Raw genomic sequence first — 17,505 nt, 5'->3', positions numbered from 1 at the left:
ATTCTGTGATGTAGAATCAGGTGTGCTGGTTTCTGAGGCTGATAGCAGAGCAATGGTTTTGAGATAATCAGGGAAATCTGTAGGACGAGAGCGTGAGTGTATTTCGGGATATAACTCAAACTGTGTTTGGATTTCCCTGTGGAGGTGCCTTAGAACAGGGCTGATACTGGAAACTGGCCTTGCCAGCTTTGAAGGGAAGCCTCAGCTCGGTGCTTGTGTAGCTCCCTGCTGGGGTTTAGGTGGATAATCCAGTTTGGAGACCTGTCCCTCACCACCCCAAGTGTTGCTGGCACCCTTGGGAAGCCGGGACAGAAGGCTACAAGGTCCCTCCAGGTGTCACACCCGCCCTGCTGAACGAGGGCAGCTGTTGAGCTGCCAGGATTGCAGGAACGCTCTGGTCCCAGGGCTGCTGGGAGCTCCCTGACCTCCTGTGGCTGCTGAGGCTGGAATTCTGCTGTGCCTGGGATGCAGGGACAGCCTCGGTTCCCTGCTGGGTTCCTCTGCCTGATCCTGTTGGAGCTGTTAGACAAGAAGTTGGGTTTTAGGAGGGACAAGACTACCCAGAATGGTGTGGAGCCTTGCTGGTGGAAAGGAAACTTGAAGAGAAATTCCGTGGTCATCCCTTGTGCTTGTTAAGTGTTGGGAGCAGAGTGTGAGCTGGGGTTGTTCATTCCTTGCTGTGTCCAGTATTAACTTCCAGCAGAGCCACACGGTTATAATTACAAATTCTGTATAAGCAGCATCTTCCCAGCATCCAGAGCTCAATCTCTGGCTGGTGGGATATCACCAAAACCACAGCTGTGGAGCTGGCAGACAAAAACCATTTTATTATCTCCTTTTTTCACCTTCTTCTCTTTGCTCTGTAGATAAACCTGTCCTGTGACCCCTTACAGGGAGATTTGTTGTTTATATCCAGGGAGATTTGGTACAGTTGTTAAAAATCGGGAGCATCTTTCTCCTGCACAGCCCTGGCATGCTGAGCAGCCTCCTGGAGCTCAAGTGTCCCTTCAGAACTGGGAAGCAGGTCTTTAACTTATAATTTGCTGCTCTTTTATGGCACTGCAGCGTGTAGCTGCTCTGTCAGGCTGCAGAATCCAAGTCACTGAAATTCAGACTCCAGGAGTTTTAGACTGAAGCCCTTTTAAGGAACTGATACTGTAAATTGTCTTGTCAAGCTCTCTGTGTTTAGATTTGTGGTGTTAAGGAGCTGAAGCAGCTTTTTCAGTTTAAAAAAAAGGGAGAAATGCTATAAATAATATTTTAAAAAGAAAATCTTTGAAGATTTTTGCAAAATCTGTCATTGTGAGGGGCTGGGATACAAGAGCTGTGCTGGGCTGGTGGGTAGGGTGGGTGATGGTGATGCCAGAATTTTCACCAGTCTGAAATTTCTATGACTGTGTTGAAATAAAAAAGGAAAATGTATATTCAGAGCAGCAACATCTGCTGGCTTGGACAAAATCCATGTGGGAATTGGGACCTGTGCATCCAGAAGAAGTTCAACAGCTGAAATAGGGTCTTGCTGGCATCGTGGTAAAGGATATCCATGGTTTTAGAGTAAGGAATCTCCTCTCTGATGATCTTAGCACATCCATAACAACCCTGGTCTTGCCACAAGCCTGATTTTGGGGAGAATCCATGACATCTGTCCATGATTCCTGGCCTGCTCTGTCTGGAGCCAGGTGCCCGGGCTGGACAGTGTTGCCTTGGGCTGATCACTCCAGGCTTCCATGGAGCATGTCCTGGTGCTTTGGGGATCTTGCTGCTGGGAGAAGGGATATATTGATGTTGATATGATGATGTTCGCTGTCCCCTGGCTGGGTGGGTGGGTGCTTTAGTCCTCCCTGTGGTATTTTGGGATATTTTTTCTTTTTGGTGTGTCCTGGCCAGGACTCTCTCCAAGGCTGTCATTCCCCCCCAGCCTCCCATGCACAGCTCTAATTCTGGCTTTCCGAGGGCGAATCCCGGCAGTTTTTGCTCCCTCGCAGAGCTAAAAAATCCCGGAGGCTCAGCTGCCTCCACCTCTGTGTGCTCCATGTCCACGTTTAACCTCTCTCAGCCAGGTGCTGTCCATTACTGCGGGAAGGGGAGAACCGGGAAATCTGTCGGGATCACCTTATGCAAGAGCCGAGTGCGAGCGGTGAATAAGCAGATGCAGCTGGCCAGGAGGGCTCTGAAGGGCACCTCTGCTTCTTTGCCTGTGTTTGGACATGGGAGATTGCAGTTGGCTCCAGGCTGGGTCAGGTGCCTGCCTTGTATGTGGGTGCTGATTGATAGGAATTGATTTCCCATGCAGATTGGCATGGGAAGGGAGCTCGGAGAGCAGCATCCCAGTCCCCTTGGGTGGGAGAGCGAGGCTGTTGGAACGTCTGCAGTTGATTTAGTGCAGTCACCTTGGAGACCTTCGCTGTGTGGAGAAGAGACGTTGATTTTAGCAGCTCTGTCAAGATGGGAAGGGATCCCTCCTGGGAACACAGCATGTGCTGCAGCATGAAAGGATGACTTGGGAATGAAAATTGGGACTTGATTCCTCTGAGGCCAACTCACCCCCCCCCACCCCCCCCGCAAAAAGTGTAACCACGCTGTGCACTGGGTCTGAACTTACCCTGTGGTGCTGAGAGACACGAACTGTAAGTCTTTAGGAGGCACCAGGAGGATTTCATGTCCGCATGTTGAGCTTGGATGTGGCTCTGGGATGAATCTGTCCCACAAAGCAGTGTCAGGGTTGAGCAGGTGAGAGATGTCCTTGAGATGTTTGGGGGCTTTGGGGATTTGAGTTCATGGTCAGGCAGAGTGGCTTCCTTCTGTGTAACAAGCAACCTCAGGAAACAGGTTGGCAGTGGGTATCCCTGGATTGCTGCCCATTCTTCCCGGGGAGGGACCATATCTCCATCCCATAATGAACTTGATCACCAACACTTTCTGAGAGCAGCTCTAGGCTGTGCCTGTAAAACCTCTCTCAGCACACCAGCAGACTCCCGTGCTGTGATGTTCTTAAGGAACTTGAGTCATGGAGGTTGGAAAAGCCCTCTGAGATCACTGAGGTCAACCATTAACCCAGCACTGCCAAGGCCACCACTGACCCCTGTCCCCAAGTGCCACATCAACACATTTTTTTGAACACTTCCAGGATGGGAACTCCAGCACTGCCGTGGGCAGTCTGTTCCAATGCTTGACCACCCTTTCCATGAAGAAATGTTCCCAACATCCGACCTGCCCCTCCCCAGCCCAGCCTGAGGCCGTTCCCTCTCCTCCTGTCCCTGTTCCCTGCCAGCAGAGCCCGACCCCCCCGGCTGCCCCCTCCTGTCAGGGACTTGTGCAGAGCCACAAGGTCCCCCCTGAGCCTCCTTTGCTCCAGGCTGAGCCCCTTTCCCAGCTCCCTCAGCCGCTCCTGGGGCTCCAGCCCCTTCCCAGCTCCGTTCCCTTCCCTGGACACGCTCCAGCCCCTCCAGGTCTCTCTTGTCAGGAGGGTCCCAGAGCTGCCCCAGCACTGGAGGTGCCCCAGCAGTGCCAGCACAGGGGATGGGCCCTGCCCTGCTCCTGCTGCCACCCCAGGGCTGGGACATGGGAGGTGTAAGCACACTTAGAAAAAAACACTGATAGAAGGGAGACGGTATAAAGAGCCACAAAATGCTGGATTCTGGAGGTGGGGCAGCTGGGAGAAGGGAGAAAAGCAGCACTGGAAATGAGATGAGAGAAGAGAGCCAGTGGTGTGTAGTTGGTAACTTTGCTTTTAGAGCAGCCAGAAGCAGTGGACACAGTGGGATGTGAATGTGTAAGGAATGATGGGGTGTTGCTCCTCCAAGGGAACAAGCTCCATCTAAACACCTCAGCCTGGCCTTGTTTCTCCGTTTGAGGACCTTGTTCAGCTTTAGTGATTTGGGCGTGAGTACTGCCAGCTCAGGATGTCTCCACAGGTCTGTGCTGTGCAGGAGGGTGCCTGGGAGGTGTTTTGGGGTCAGGTACAGGGGCACTGACACTTGCTTGTCCCTCTGTTCCCGTGCAGGACACAGGCGGAGATGGCCCACACGTGCCGGGGCACCATCAACCTGTCCACGGCCCACATCGACACCGAGGACTCGTGCAACATCGTGCTGTCCAACGGGGGCAGGACCTACCACCTGAAGGCCAACTCGGAGGTGGAGAGGCAGCGCTGGGTCACGGCCCTGGAGCTGGCCAAGGCCAAGGCCATCCGCATGCGGAACAACCAGTCAGGTACGGGGCACCTGATGTGCAGCCAGAGGCTCCCAGTTCCTCCTGGGCAGCCACTCCTCTGTGCCTGTTAAATGGTGCAGAACCCACCCAGATATGGTTTCATGCATAGCTAGAAGTTGCTGATGGTCTCCCAGGAACACAAAGGGTTGGACACAGCCCTGCTGCACCCATTGTCATCTCAGCTGCCTGGGCAGCTCTGAGCAGGTCTTTAAAGCCGTGGGAATGGCTGTAAATTGTGGAGAGCCAGTAACAATGGGCTGATGGTGCTGCTTCTGGAGGGCAGGATGATGTGTCTTTCTCCTGAAGACTTCGTGCTGGGAATGCTGCAAACGCCGTGCTCAGAGGCCTGGGAACACCACATGGGTGGTGTTCCATAGCTTGGGGAGGTTTGGTGGACGAATGACACAGATATTTAGTTGAGCTGTTTCTCTCTGTGTGCGTTGCTCCTTCTGCCCCTTTGTTGTGGTGTTTGTTGGAGTAGTTTTGGGACAGCTACACTTTGTAAAGCTGTCAGAGCCCTGTGCCTGCTCCACAGCTCCTCCCCAGAGTGACATTGTTCCTGCTCTGTAATGGGTCAGTGAGAGGCTTGACAAACAGAATGTTTTAGAAATATTTCAGTGATTCTGTGATTCTGTATTTCAATGTTTATAACTCTTCTGGGATTAACATTGGGTTTTCTTCCACAAGCAAGCACAGCTTCAAGCTGCAGTAAACAAACATCAGAAATGGAAAAGAGAAGGCTCCAGGGAGACCTTAAAGCCCCTTCCAGTGCCTGAAGGAGCTTCAAGAGAGCTGGAGAGGGACTTGGGACAAGGGCCTGGAGGGACAGGACACAGGGAGTGACTTCCCACTGCCAGAGGGCAGGGCTGGATGGGATATTGGGAAGGAATTGTTCTCTGGGAGGGTGGGCAGGCCCTGGCACAGGGTGCCCAGAGCAGCTGTGGCTGCCCCTGGATCCCTGACAGTGTCCAAGGCCAGGTTGAGTGGGGCTTGGAGGGGATAGAGAGGTTGAACTAGATGATACTTCAAAGTCCCATCCAACCCAAACCACTCTGTGATTCTAAGTGCTGTGAACTCTCTGTTCCTTAAAATTCCATCTCTGGAATATGCACGTACTGACAGGGAGCCCAGCTGACCCAGGAGAAGGTGGAACTTTCTGGGCATGCTTGTTTAGCCAGGCAGGGTGGGACACTGTGCTGGTCCCGGCTGCAGTGAGCTGGCTATGGGGGCTGTCAAGTCCTTCAGCTGGGTGGGTGTGTGGGAAAGGATCTCCTGGAAAGGGGGGTGTGTGGAGAAGGATCTCCTGGAGAGGAGGGTGTGTGGAGAAGGATCTCCTGGAAAGGGGGGTGTGTGGAGAAGGATCTCCTGGAAAGGGGGGTGTGTGAGAAAGGATCTCCTGGAGAGGGGATGTGTGGCTTTACCTTCCCTTTGGGGCCGTGGGGCTGTGGCAGCGCTGGGTCAGTGTGGAGCGGCTGTGGGGGGCTGTCAGCCACGCTGCCTCCCGAGTCAGGCACAGCTCTTTGGGTTTGTGTCTTCCCATAGAAACAGCAAATGCAGAGCCTGGCTGTCCTGAGGCTGCGGCTGCGCCGAGCTCCCAGCCCTGGCTCCAGCAGGCTCCGGGGTGAGGGCAGTGCTGCTGCCGTGGCTGTGCTGACTCAGCTCTGATCCAGGCCACGGAGCTGATGGGAGAGAAGATCCATGCCACACTCCTGCTTTTCCAGGCTTTCCTGATCTGATCAGAGAGGATAAGACCCTGTAAATGGGTGCTGAATCCTTGTGCTGTGGAGGTATAGCTGAGCACATCAGTGAATTATTTTATGCCTTGATGTTCACCTGGCTGATGGTTTGTCCCAATTAGAGATCTTTAAATTATAGTAAAGGGTGGCTGTGTGTAAGGTTTGGCTGTTTGGCTTGAATCAAAATAGAATTCCTCCAGTTGTGCCCCTGTGAGCACTGGGGTGGATGTTTACAAGTAAAGAGGAGAGGTTCTGGATTTGCTGTAGAAGTCCCCAGCCTTTCAAGTATGCTCATGTGTGGAATTGTTTGAGTTGCCTCCTCGTATCCTGAGTGATCCCCAAAACCTGTGTGTTCCCCAGGCTGCTCTGGGAGCCCAGGTGGGCTCCAGTAGGTGCAAAGGGTGGTGAGCACCTGGATGGATTTGTGCCCTCAAGGAGGAGCATCCGTGGCTCTGGGAGGCTGGAAGGTGGGAAGAGGGTTACAGAGGGCAGGTGAGGTGGGCAGAGGAGCAGGTTTATGTCTGATGCTGCCTGTCCTTCTGGGAGAGGACACAAGGATCATTCTTATGGCCATCTCTGCTCATGGACACTGCCTGCTGCCCTGCCTGCTGCAGTGGTCAGGGCCTCCCCACCCTCACTGGCAGGAGTTTCTTCCCAATATCTCATGCATCCCTGCCCTCTGGCAGTGGGAAGCCATTCCCTGTGTCCTGTCCCTCCATGCCTTGTCCCCAGTCCCTCTCCAGCTCTCCTGGAGCCCCTTTAGGCCCTGGAAGGGGCTCTGAGGTCTCCCTGGAGCCTTCTCCTCTCCAGGTGAGCACCCCCAGCTCTCCCAGCCTGGCTCCAGAGCAGAGGGGCTCCAGCCCTCAGAGCATCTCTGTGGCCTCCTCTGGACTCTCTCCAGCAGCTCCAGGTGCTTCCTGTGCTGGGCCCCAGGGCTGGGGCAGCTCTGCAGGTGGGGTCTCACCTGAGCAGGGCAGAGGGGCAGAATCCCTCCTCCCCTGCTGCCCACGCTGAAGGATCAGCCCAGGGCTTAGGGACTTTCAGAGCTGGGGCATGGCCACCCCTCAGCCATCAGCCTCGAAGTCCTTGTCCCCAGGGCTGCTCTCAAGGAGTTCTGCTCCCAGTCTGTGCTCATGGCTGGGATTGCCCTGATCAGCATGCAGGACCTGGCATTTGGACTTGTTGAACCTTGTGGGGTTCTCCTGGCCCCTCTCCAGCTTTCCACCCCCCTGGATGTTCCCATCCTTCTGTTGCGTCAACTGCACTGCTCAGCCTCGAGTCACCCAGAAACCTGCTGGAGCCTGAGCTGGGATTCTCCATTTGCTGTTTCTGCAGGAATCAGTGATCCCTCCGTGCTGTCAGGGTGTTTGAGATTCGATGGGAAATTTGATGGGTAAAAGGACTGGTAAATGGGGATAACACTGCACATATCTTCACTGCTGGGTCACCATTTTGGGGTGGATGAAAAGGGTCTTTCCCCCAGGAGTTCTCCTGAATTAAACAGCTGTGGAAGTGTTTTTAACTTGGCTGCTGGCTGGAGCTGTGCACCCCCAGGGGCCATTTCACAGGACTGCTCTTCAGGTCTGTTTTTAACAGCAAAACCTGTTCCCAGACCAGGTATGGGATGGGAGACTTTGCTGGTCTGTGTGTGAGGGAGCTCTGGTTTCCCCTCTGCCCACTGTGCAGGCAGGAATATTTTGGTAACAAGCTGTGACCTGGGATGTTGGTACTGAGAGATGTGACCTGAGCTCCCTGTCCTCATCCTGCTTCCCAGGGAGAAACCTGCCCGGGGATTCCGGGCGGATTAGCGGCAGAAAGTGAGAGCGGAGCCGAGCTGCTGGCTTAGCTCTCTCCTCAGTTACCACGTGTGCTTAATTCCTCTAAAACACTGCAGAGTGTGGCAGGAGCACAGGACAGTCCCAGACCAGACTCAGCTCAGCCAAACCTGGCATTCCTGTTTTTAGGTGGGATTGCAAAGTGTTGGTAAAGTTGTAGTAAACTCGATTTCTCCTCATCCAGTTCCATCACCTGCTTTTATCAGTGCTGGGTGTGGCCTTGTGCTGTTACCTGGCCTGAAAATCAGATTTCTGTATTCACCCTCGGTATGTGGTGACTGTGGTTGGTGGATTTTCTTTAAACAAATATAAAAATAGATATAAAACTATCCTTTCTTTTTAGAGCAGTATCATGACATCCAGGAATTGTATGAGTGCTGAATAGATGAGGATTGTTTTCTTGGCTCTGTGATAAGGGGATCTTTGGAAAAGTGTGCAAAGGAAGGGTGGAAATCTGTCCCTGGTGTTTTAAGCTCCAGGAAAACTCCCCAAAATGGACTTGGGCTGCTTGCAAAGGGAGTTAGTGACTCCTTTTGGCTCCCTGCTCGGGGATTCCTGGGAGGAGAGGGGGTGAGAGCTGTGTTGTGATTCCAGTGCTCGCCTGGTCAGAGCAGATTGCAGGCTGACAGAAGGTGATTTTGGTGTTCATGGTGCTGAAATCCAGGAGTTCACTGGAGAGGTCAGTGCTGGTGTCTGTGCCAAGAACAACCCACCTGCCAGCCACTCTCAGAGGTGTCTGGTTCCTTTGGCTGAGGCTGGAGTCAGTGCAACAGAAAAACTGGGAGTTGATAATCAGAGTGGAAAAGAGGGAATGCAGGTTTGCTCCCAGTGCTGCTGTGATCTTTTCCCTGGAGGTGCCCTGAAAACCCAAACAACCAAACAGGCACAAGATTAACCAGAGAAACAAAACCTTCTCCAACAAGGGAAGGAGGATGATGGAAAGGAAATACTTCATGGGAGAAGGACAGCTGACGGTGCCACATGGTGATGGTCAGTGGTGCAGAAAATGTGCTGCAGCCCCAGGAGTGGCTGAGGGAGCTGGGAAAGGGGCTCAGGCTGGAGCAAAGGAGGCTCAGGGGGGACCTTGTGGCTCTGCACAAGTCCCTGACAGGAGGGGGCAGCCGGGGGGGTCGGGCCCTGCTCGCAGGGAACAGGGACAGGAGGAGAGGGAACGGCCTCAGGCTGGGCTGGGGAGGGGCAGGTCGGATGTTGGGAACATTTCTTCATGGGCAGGGCTGTCCAGCCCTGGCACAGCTGCCCAGGGCAGTGCTGGAGTCCCCATCCCTGGGGGGATTTAACAGCCCTGTGGATGTGGCACTTGGGGACAGGGGTCAGTGGTAGATTGCCAGCCCTGGCAGTGCTGGATTGATGGTTGGACTTGATCTTAAAGGTCTTTTCCAACCTCAGCAATTCTGTGACTGAGTCTAGGAAAAAGTTGGGGACAAGTGCTTATAGCAAGAAGAAGGAGGGGATTAACAGGTCATAGGTTTAAATGGAGCAGGAATAATTAATATTTTGTAGAACACCCAATTAAATGGTGGCACTTGCTTCCAGGAGCCAGAAAATCCAGGGAGACTCAACAGATTTGGGCACAGTGTCATCCCTTGGGGTACAAGCTGTAACTGTCTGTGTATGCAGCGTGACCTGGGGGCTCCTCAGGCAGCACAGCTCCGAAAGTGAAGGATCAGTGCCCAGAGGAACCACTGCCTGTGCCCTGTCCCAGTATCCTGTTTCCAAAACACCAGCTGCAGTTTGCTTGCTGGGGAAGAGATGGAATTTCCTGGGTGTTTGGGCTGACCTTGTGCGACCATCCCGGGGAGGATTGACTCTGAAACCAACACCCTGTGGTGTGGGTCAGGGATCTGGGATAATGGGGTTTGACTGCTTGGGTTACCTGGTTATTCTTCCTGACTTAATCCGTTGTTTTCTTCTTGGAAAACAGAGAGCAATTGCTTTTGGGGGCTTTCTGTGGACTGCAGGAGGGTGGGAGCTCCAAGCAGGGGAAGGAGGAGGGTTGGTTGTTCTGATCCCTCTGCTGTGGTCCTGGGGTGAGTTCCTGTTGCAGCAGAGTGGAAAGGGAGAATCCAGCTCTGGAGAGGGACACTGGAGCTGTAGGGATCCCACTGCAGGGGTGGGGTGGGCAAGGGGCAGCTCAACCCAGCAGGAGTTCCCCTTCAGCATCCCAGGTCCAGCACTTATAGCAGCATTAAAAAATAGCCATAATTAATTATTCCTCAGCTTTCCCTTTAATCACTCCACTGATAATGTCACTTTTGTTGCTCTGCTCATTTTAGCTGGCTTTTGTCCTTTTTCCAAGGCAAAGGAAAAAGTTTTTTTTTGTTTGCAAAAGCCATTTTGACTTGGGCCTGTGACACTGCAAAGCATCTGGCACCTTCCCTGTCCCACCCCATGAATTATCCCCTTGTGCTCCCCCCTGGCCTCACAGAAGCTCCTGGCCAGGTGGCCTTGGCTTGTGGCTGTGCTGGGGTTGTGGCAGGACGGGACAATCCATGTCATTGTTGTCCCAGCTCATGGCTGGCTGTACCAGTCCTGCTATTCCCAGCTCTTTGACAGCAGCATTCCCTTCTCCCCTCCTCCCTGTGAGTCTCCCCGGCACTGTGAGCTGTTTTCCCTGTGCTGGAGGGCTCGTGCCTGGAGGCACCGGCTGCCAGCGCTGTCACCTTGCTCTTCTAATTGTCTTTTTATCCTTGGACTCTGGATTTTCCCAGGCTGTTGTTAACTATGCCAGGAGCTGCTGTCGTGGGAAATAGAATTGAGAGTGCTGCTGATGGAGTTGTGTGCTTGGATTTCCCACTCCTGATGATTCCTGTCTCCTCTCAGTGCCTTCTTCACTCTCTTCTGTTCCCTCCTGCAGCTGGCTCCCCAGTTTCCCATTGGATTGGGATGGGTTGGTCCACCTGCAGCCACCACTTCAGCTCCTCCTGCCACAGCCAAGGGGATGCTGGAGGGCAGGAAGGGTTTGCAGAGGGATCTGGACAGGCTGGATCCATGGGAACCTGTGCCAGGGAGAGGGACTGTGAACAAAGGGCCTGGAGTGACGGGTTAGATGGGATACTGGGAAGAAATTCCTCCCTGTAAGTGTGCTGAGGCCCTGGCACAGGGTGCCCAGAGAAGCTGTGGCTGCCCCATGCCTGGAAGTGTCCAGGGACAGGTTGGACGGGGCTTGGAGCAGCCTGGGACAGTGGGAGGTGTCTCTGCCCATGGCAGGGGGTGGGACTGGATGAGCTTTAAGGTCCCTTTCCACCCCAAACCAGTGTAGGGTTCTCTTATCTACACAGCCTCCAACTGCTCCCTTCTCCTGGCTGCTGCCTGGCGGTGCAAACACGAGGAGGAGGAGGAGAGGAATCTTTAGATTTTTTAATTTCACAAGCCAGGAACCACTTCCCTCCCCTCTCTCCCCCGCCTTGTTTTTTTCTAACCTGTTTTTAATTCCCTTGCTGCTGTTTTCCACTCCACTTGCACGTGGGGATGGAGTAACCCCAGAGCTGTGCTTCCCTCCTCTCTGTGGTGCCTCTCTTCCCGTGATTCCCAGGTACCACACCATGTTCCCTCTTGTTGTTTTGCAGATGTAATCCGTGATAATCATTCCCAGCGAAGGAACCCAGAAAACAGTACTTACATAACAGCATGAATTAAACGTTCCAGCAGGAGCTCAGAGCAGCCAGCAGTATTTAGGCCATTCCTGCTGCTCCTGCCTCATCCTCTGGAGTGAGTGAAGGAGCCGTGGCTGGTGTCCATGGTCCAGTGGAAGCTGCCCCTGCCCAGGGCAGGGGTTGGCACAAGATGAGCTTTAAGGTCCCTTCCAACCCAAACCAGTCCATGTTTCTGTGACAGGATGAGGAAGAATGGCTTCCCACTGCCAGAGGGCAGGGATGGATGGGATATTGGGAAGGAATTGTTGCCTGGGAAGGTGGGGAGGCCCTGGCACAGGGTGCCCAGAGCAGCTGGGGCTGCCCCTGGAGCCCTGGCAGTGCCCAAGGCCAGGTTGGACACTGGGGCTTGGAGCAGCCTGGGACAGTGGAAGGTGTCCCTGCCCATGGCAGGGGTGGGATGGGATGAGCTTTAAAGTCCCTTCCTGCCCATACCATTCTGGGATTCTGTGATTCAGAAGTGGGATGGGAATTGATGTCACAGCTCCTGCTGCTCTCCTGTGCTGCTCTTACCCCTGCCCAAGAGCACAGGCACATCCCCCTGCCTCCCCTGCCCTGTGCCACTGCCCAGGGAATCCTGGTGCTCCTCTCTCCGAGCAGTCCCCCTGTCCTTCCACCCTCTTGGCAGTCTCTTGGAATGTTTTAGGGCTGCTGAAATCCCTCAGCAGGGTTGGTATTCAGTTGTGTGTGGCGAGCCAGGTCCTGTGGTGGTTTCTCCATGGAGCTTCTTGGGCTCCTGTGTTTTCAGCATTCCAGGTGAAGCTGCAGCATTAACGCCCTGGAAATAAATATGGGAACGTGACAGAGCAGAGGAGTGGTGGGGGCGAGGCTCTGGGAAGGGCTGGAGCAGCAGGAGCCGAGCAGGGGTGGGCAGGAGGCTCTGTGCCCACGCCGGAGCTCGGGGAAAACGCTCCTGCAGCAGGAGGGGGGGTGGGATGTGCAGCACGAGGATTCTGGGGGAGGTTTAGATTGGATATTGAGGAAAATTCCTTCATGGAAAGGGTGGTCAGGCATTGGAATGTGCTGCCCAGATGGTGGAGTCCCCATCCCTGGGGGGATTTAACAGCTGCGTGGATGTGGCACTTGGGGACGTGGGTGGCCTTGGCAGTGCTGGGGAACAGTTGGACTCGATGATCTCAGTGGGCTTTTCCAACCTGAGTGATTCCATGATTCTCCAAACTCTGCTGGCACACCAGGCCCCTTCTTTCCTCACCAGGGTGACCTGGGACAGCTGTGGTGAAAGAAAGGGCTCTTTTTTGGCTGAGCTGATGCAGAAGGAGTTTGGTGCAGGAATACAGGGAGGAGAAATCTTTTCTGGGTCCTTGCTCAATCCTGCCTGGTGCCTGTGGGAGCTGGGAGGGTGGGCAAAACCCGAGGGCTAAAGGATCCTGTTGTAGACATTGGGCTCACTTCACCCCATCGCAAGGTGGAGAGCAGATTCTTCTCCAGCAAAAATGGGAGGGAGAGAGATAAATTCCTATGGTGAGGATTGTGCTACTGCTAGAGCTGATAAATAGCAGGGCAAAACTGGTTATAAATTGGTAAATGGATAAATACCAGGGCAGAATGGTCTCTGCTGTGCCGTGTTTGTAGGTACCACAAATCCATTCTTGTTTCCTGCAATGCTGTGGATGGTGTTACTGGTTTGTGTTTTTCCCATGCTCATCTCCTGTGTTTCTTTAAATCTGTTTTTTTCCCCTCATTTCATTATTTATGGCTCTTTCCCCCTGTGCCCTGGGCAAATACTGTGAGTGCGTGGCCTGAGTAAGGGGATTTCCATCATTCCATGTTTTCCAGCTGTTTAGAAATCAGTGTTTCCTTTCTCTAATTCTCAGTGCCTTTTTTTTTTTGTTGCTTCCACATGATCTCCTCCCTTCCACACATCTTTTTGACAAAAGAATTTCCTAAGGTCACTTGGCAAGGCTGCAAAGCCCAAACCAGTGACCCCTGGGCAGCTGTACCTGCATTTCACCTTAACTCGGGGCTAATTATTTCCCTTGGGGAATTGCAAGTGGCACTTTGTGATTTCCAGCCAAAGGGGTTGGAACAGCCTTTGCAGGGTCATAGAATCATGGAATGGATTGGGGTTGAAGGGACCTTGAAGCTCGTCTTGCCCCAAAGGCAGGGACACCTATATCCCAAGCAGGCAGAGCATTCCAATTCCCAGTGCCCGGCTGGTGCCCAGCAAGGAGGGACCATCTGCACTGAGTTCATCCCAACTCCAGCTAAAAGTTCCCAAAATGACAAACCCAGTTAATATTAGCAAGTGCAGCAGGGAAGGAACAACAAGGATCATCCTTCCCACTTCTGCACCCACGCAGGAAGGGGGATTTTTAAGATCTCAGGGAATACACAGTGCTTGCCTGGCAGGGACCCAAGAGAGACTCACCCTTGGTGCCAAGGCTTTGAGCAAGAAAACACTTTTATATACTACAAAGTTGTTCTTTTTCACAACAGGCAAAAAAATGTGGTTTCCCTAAGTACCAGTGACACACCAGGTTTAGCTCGGGAAGACTTTCAAAAATATTTGTGCTAAAAATAATATCAAAACTTTCAAGCACTTCTAGTGCTGTCTAAAATGGGAACATGGATCGTATTTATATGCTGGAAAACCTTATTCCCAAACTTAGATTCCCAGGTTTCTGGAGAAACGACACATGAAAAGGGAGTGGACACACAGATAAGGCAAAACTTTATCCACTGGGAGAACCAAAGGATGAGAGTACCTGAGGGGAGCCTACCAGAAAGATGGAATTTGGATAAGGGCTGGAGGGACAAGGGGGAATGGCTTCCCAGTGCCAGAGGGCAGGGCTGGATGGGATATTGGGAAGGAATTGTTCCCTGGGAGGGTGGGCAGGCCCTGGCACAGGGTGCCCAGAGCAGCTGTGGCTGCCCCTGGATCCCTGGCAGTGTCCAAGGCCAGGCTGGACATTGGGGCTTGGAGCAGCCTGGGACAGTGGGAGGTGTCCCTGCCCTTGGGATGAACAATTCCAGCACAGAGGATTCCCGGGAGGGTGAGAGGGTGTGGTGTCCTCATGGAGATGTGGCTGCAGAAGGGGACAAAGCCCCGCAGCAGGTCCTGCTCACCCCGGCTCTTGTGCCCTGAGCTCCCTCTCAGTGCTGGGAACAGACTCTTGTTACTGATTTTTAAGGCCAGTTCCAGCTTTAAGTAGTTTTTAATGCCGTGTTTAGCAGCACAACAGGGATTTTCATACAATTGGGAGCACCAAGGGGCAGCTTCCCAGCTCAGGGAATCAGTTCAGTATCTCACTGTTATTGTCAGTCATTTAAATTCCCACGGGCTTTTTTCTTTACCTGGCACAGAAAAAGGCTGTTGGAGGTAAATCCAGTTTGAGCTCTGGAAACAATAACAGTTCTTGCTAATTAAAAATGAGTCACTGGGTGAAAACTGATCCTTCAATGGGTCTGGCATCTCTAGAGGGTTGGGCTGGGGCAGAGGGGGAGGTGGCAGAGCTGCTGGACACAGAGGAATGAGGGACGGGCGGGAAACCTTGTGGTGTTTGTGTCTCTTGAAGCCAAACAGCTCCTGCTCCTGGCCGCAGAAGGGAAAATGGGATTTGGGCTGGTGGTGGGATACCACAGCTCTGTGCAACCCTGGCAGGGCACAGAGAGTCCCTCAGGGTTGCCCCTGCACATAAAGGAATTTGGGTTGGATGTTCATTTGTTACTCAGGGATCAGGGAATTGCTGCATCTCACAGCTTGAGGGAACAGAGTACCTGTAGAGCCACGGGTGGCTTCTGTCCCCATGGGGTTTCTGACATCCCTCTGGACAAGGTACATGGGATATCTGAGCATGCTGCACTCACAGAATCACAGAATTCTTCGGCTTGGGAAAGCTCTCCAAGATCACCCGAATCCCTCCATTCCCCAGCACTGCCAAGGCTGCCACTAATCCACATCCCCCAGTGCCACATCCACGTGGCTGTTAAATCCCTGCAGAGATGGGGACTCCAGCACTGCCCTGGGCAGCTGTGCCAGGGCTGGACAGCCCTGCCCATGGAGAAATGTTCCCAACATCCGACCTGCCCCTCCCCAGCCCAGCCTGAGGCCGTTCCCTCTCTCCTGTCCCTGTTCCCTGCCAGCAGAGCCCGACCCCCCCGGCTGCCCCCTCCTGTCAGGGACTTGTGCAGAGCCACAAGGTCCCCCCTGAGCCTCCTTTGCTCCAGGCTGAGCCCCTTTCCCAGCTCCCTCAGCCGCTCCTGGGGCTCCAGCCCCTTCCCAGCTCCGTTCCCTTCCCTGGACACGCTCCAGCCCCTCCAGGTCTCTCTTGTCAGGAGGGTCCCAGAGCTGCCCCAGCACTGGAGGTGCCCCAGCAGTGCCAGCACAGGGGACGGGCCCTGCCCTGCTCCTGCTGCCACCCCAGGGCTGCCACAGCCCAGGTGCCCTCGGCCTCTTGCCCACCTGGGCACATCGGGGCTCATGTCCAGCTGCTGTGACCAGCACCCCCAGGGCCTTTCCTGCCGGGCACTTTCCAGCCTTGCTGCTTTGCTCCCAGCTCCCGTCCCAGGCGATGCAGCAGGAGCAGGTTGCCCTCTCCTGGCACACTGCTTCCATGGATTCCTGGCTGCCCGTGCAGCTCAGTTTGCTGCGAGGTTTCCCAGCTCTTGCGTAAGCCCTGTCCTTGTGGAGAGCCCGGCCTTGAAGGCACCGGGATTATTTGCTGCCTGTGCTTGACTTTACAACTGGCCTTTAATGGATGTCTTGGAAAAGCGGGATTTGCCAGCCAGACCCTGCTCGGACACTCCAGTGCGGCAGGAGAGTCAGGGCTGCTCCTCCTCTCCCAGCATTCCAGCCCCTTTCCCAGCCCCAGGCAGAGCCCTCAGGCCGCTCACAGCATGTGGGGACCCCCAAATTCCCCCTGCACCGGCACTCCAGGCTGGAAGTGGCTCACCCAGCTGGGCTGTGCTGGCACCTTGTGGTGCCTGTGCTCCTGCAGCACCTTGGCTCCTCTCAGCGCTGGAATCTGATGCCAGCAGAGGCTCCTTTGGGGCATTTCCCCCGGCCCACCTGGGAAATTTATAATTATTGTGGAGTTTTTGGAGTCTTTAAGCTAAAATTGTCACTCTAGGGAGTGAAGATCCACTTGCAGAGGATATAATGCCGCTTTTTTTCTGCTCAGCTTTTTAATTTATTTGACGAAAATCTCTGTTGTGTAATAACTTGGAGCCTGCTCCATTGGCTCCGTCGGTGAGGGGTGGGATTCATGGAATGCTGCTCCTGCTGGGAGGTCTGCTGGAGGTCTTGGTCCTGCTGGGCTGAGGACATTTGGTTCCCCTGGGTGGGCTCAGCAGCCTCTTCTGCAGGAGCCCTGTCCTGGGATAAGTGTGAGCAGGGATCCAGCTCCAGCTTCCTCCAGGAGGCCGTGCCGGATGCAAGACACAAACTTAGCGCAGAGCCACTTCTCCGAGGATGGATGCAGCACCAGAGCCTGCCTTTTTCCATGGAAAATGACTTCTCGTGGTGCTGTAATAACATCATGTTGGCAGGGATGCTGCTCCTGGAGATGGATAACCAGGGAGTTTTGACCTCAGTTATTAGATTTGTAGCTTCAACTAAAAATTCAGCTCTTAGGAGTGTTTCCCATTTTAAATGAATCTCCTCAGGGAGCAGCTCTCCCTCCGGCAGTAACTCATTCACGAGGAACTCAAATATTCATTTACAGTTAAAGCTGGGCAAGGGAAGGGAAAACAAAAGGAGGACTGAAAGCATGACAGGATGACAAACACCCAATTTGGGATTTTCCCCCAAATGTGCTGATAGGAGCTTAAAGTGCTGCCAGAACCTCACTGAAGGGTCTGGTGGGTGTTAGATTTAGGAGCACAGTGGCAACAGCGGCACTGTGATCCCTCAGCTCCTGACAGGATGGAGGGAGGAAGAGCTGTGCAGAGCCCTTGGATGCAGACAGCAGCAGCAAGAAGGATCTGGTGGTGTAAGGTGCTGACTCTGACTTGGGAGAGGATGGAGGGACAGAAAAGCTGTTAATCCTTTTTAAACAAGGTCCTGGATGCTGTAGGAGGAGCTTTTCCAGC

The 17,505-nt window shown here is 53.8% G+C and overlaps 1 protein-coding gene across 5 annotated transcripts in view; it reads left to right on the top strand.

Annotated features, from left to right (window-relative positions):
* OSBP2 (oxysterol binding protein 2) overlaps positions 1–17,505 on the top strand; it is a 96,316-nt gene that overhangs the window by 23,941 nt on the left and 54,870 nt on the right. For 4 of the 5 annotated variants that reach the window (XM_082293108.1, XM_082293107.1, XM_082293110.1 and 1 more), the window contains one exon: positions 4,004–4,212. The exons of the other annotated variant lie outside the window; for it this stretch is intronic. In XM_082293108.1, coding sequence (XP_082149234.1) covers positions 4,004–4,212 — 209 coding nt within the window. The remainder of the gene's footprint in view (positions 1–4,003; positions 4,213–17,505) is intronic. 5 annotated transcript variants of the gene reach the window in all.

This window comes from Coloeus monedula (assembly GCF_965178545.1).
Source record: "Coloeus monedula genome assembly, chromosome: 18".
Classification (NCBI taxonomy): domain Eukaryota; kingdom Metazoa; phylum Chordata; class Aves; order Passeriformes; family Corvidae; genus Coloeus; species Coloeus monedula.
The sequence above is the reverse complement of the archived record's forward strand: the minus strand, read 5'-3'. Positions and strand labels throughout refer to the sequence as shown.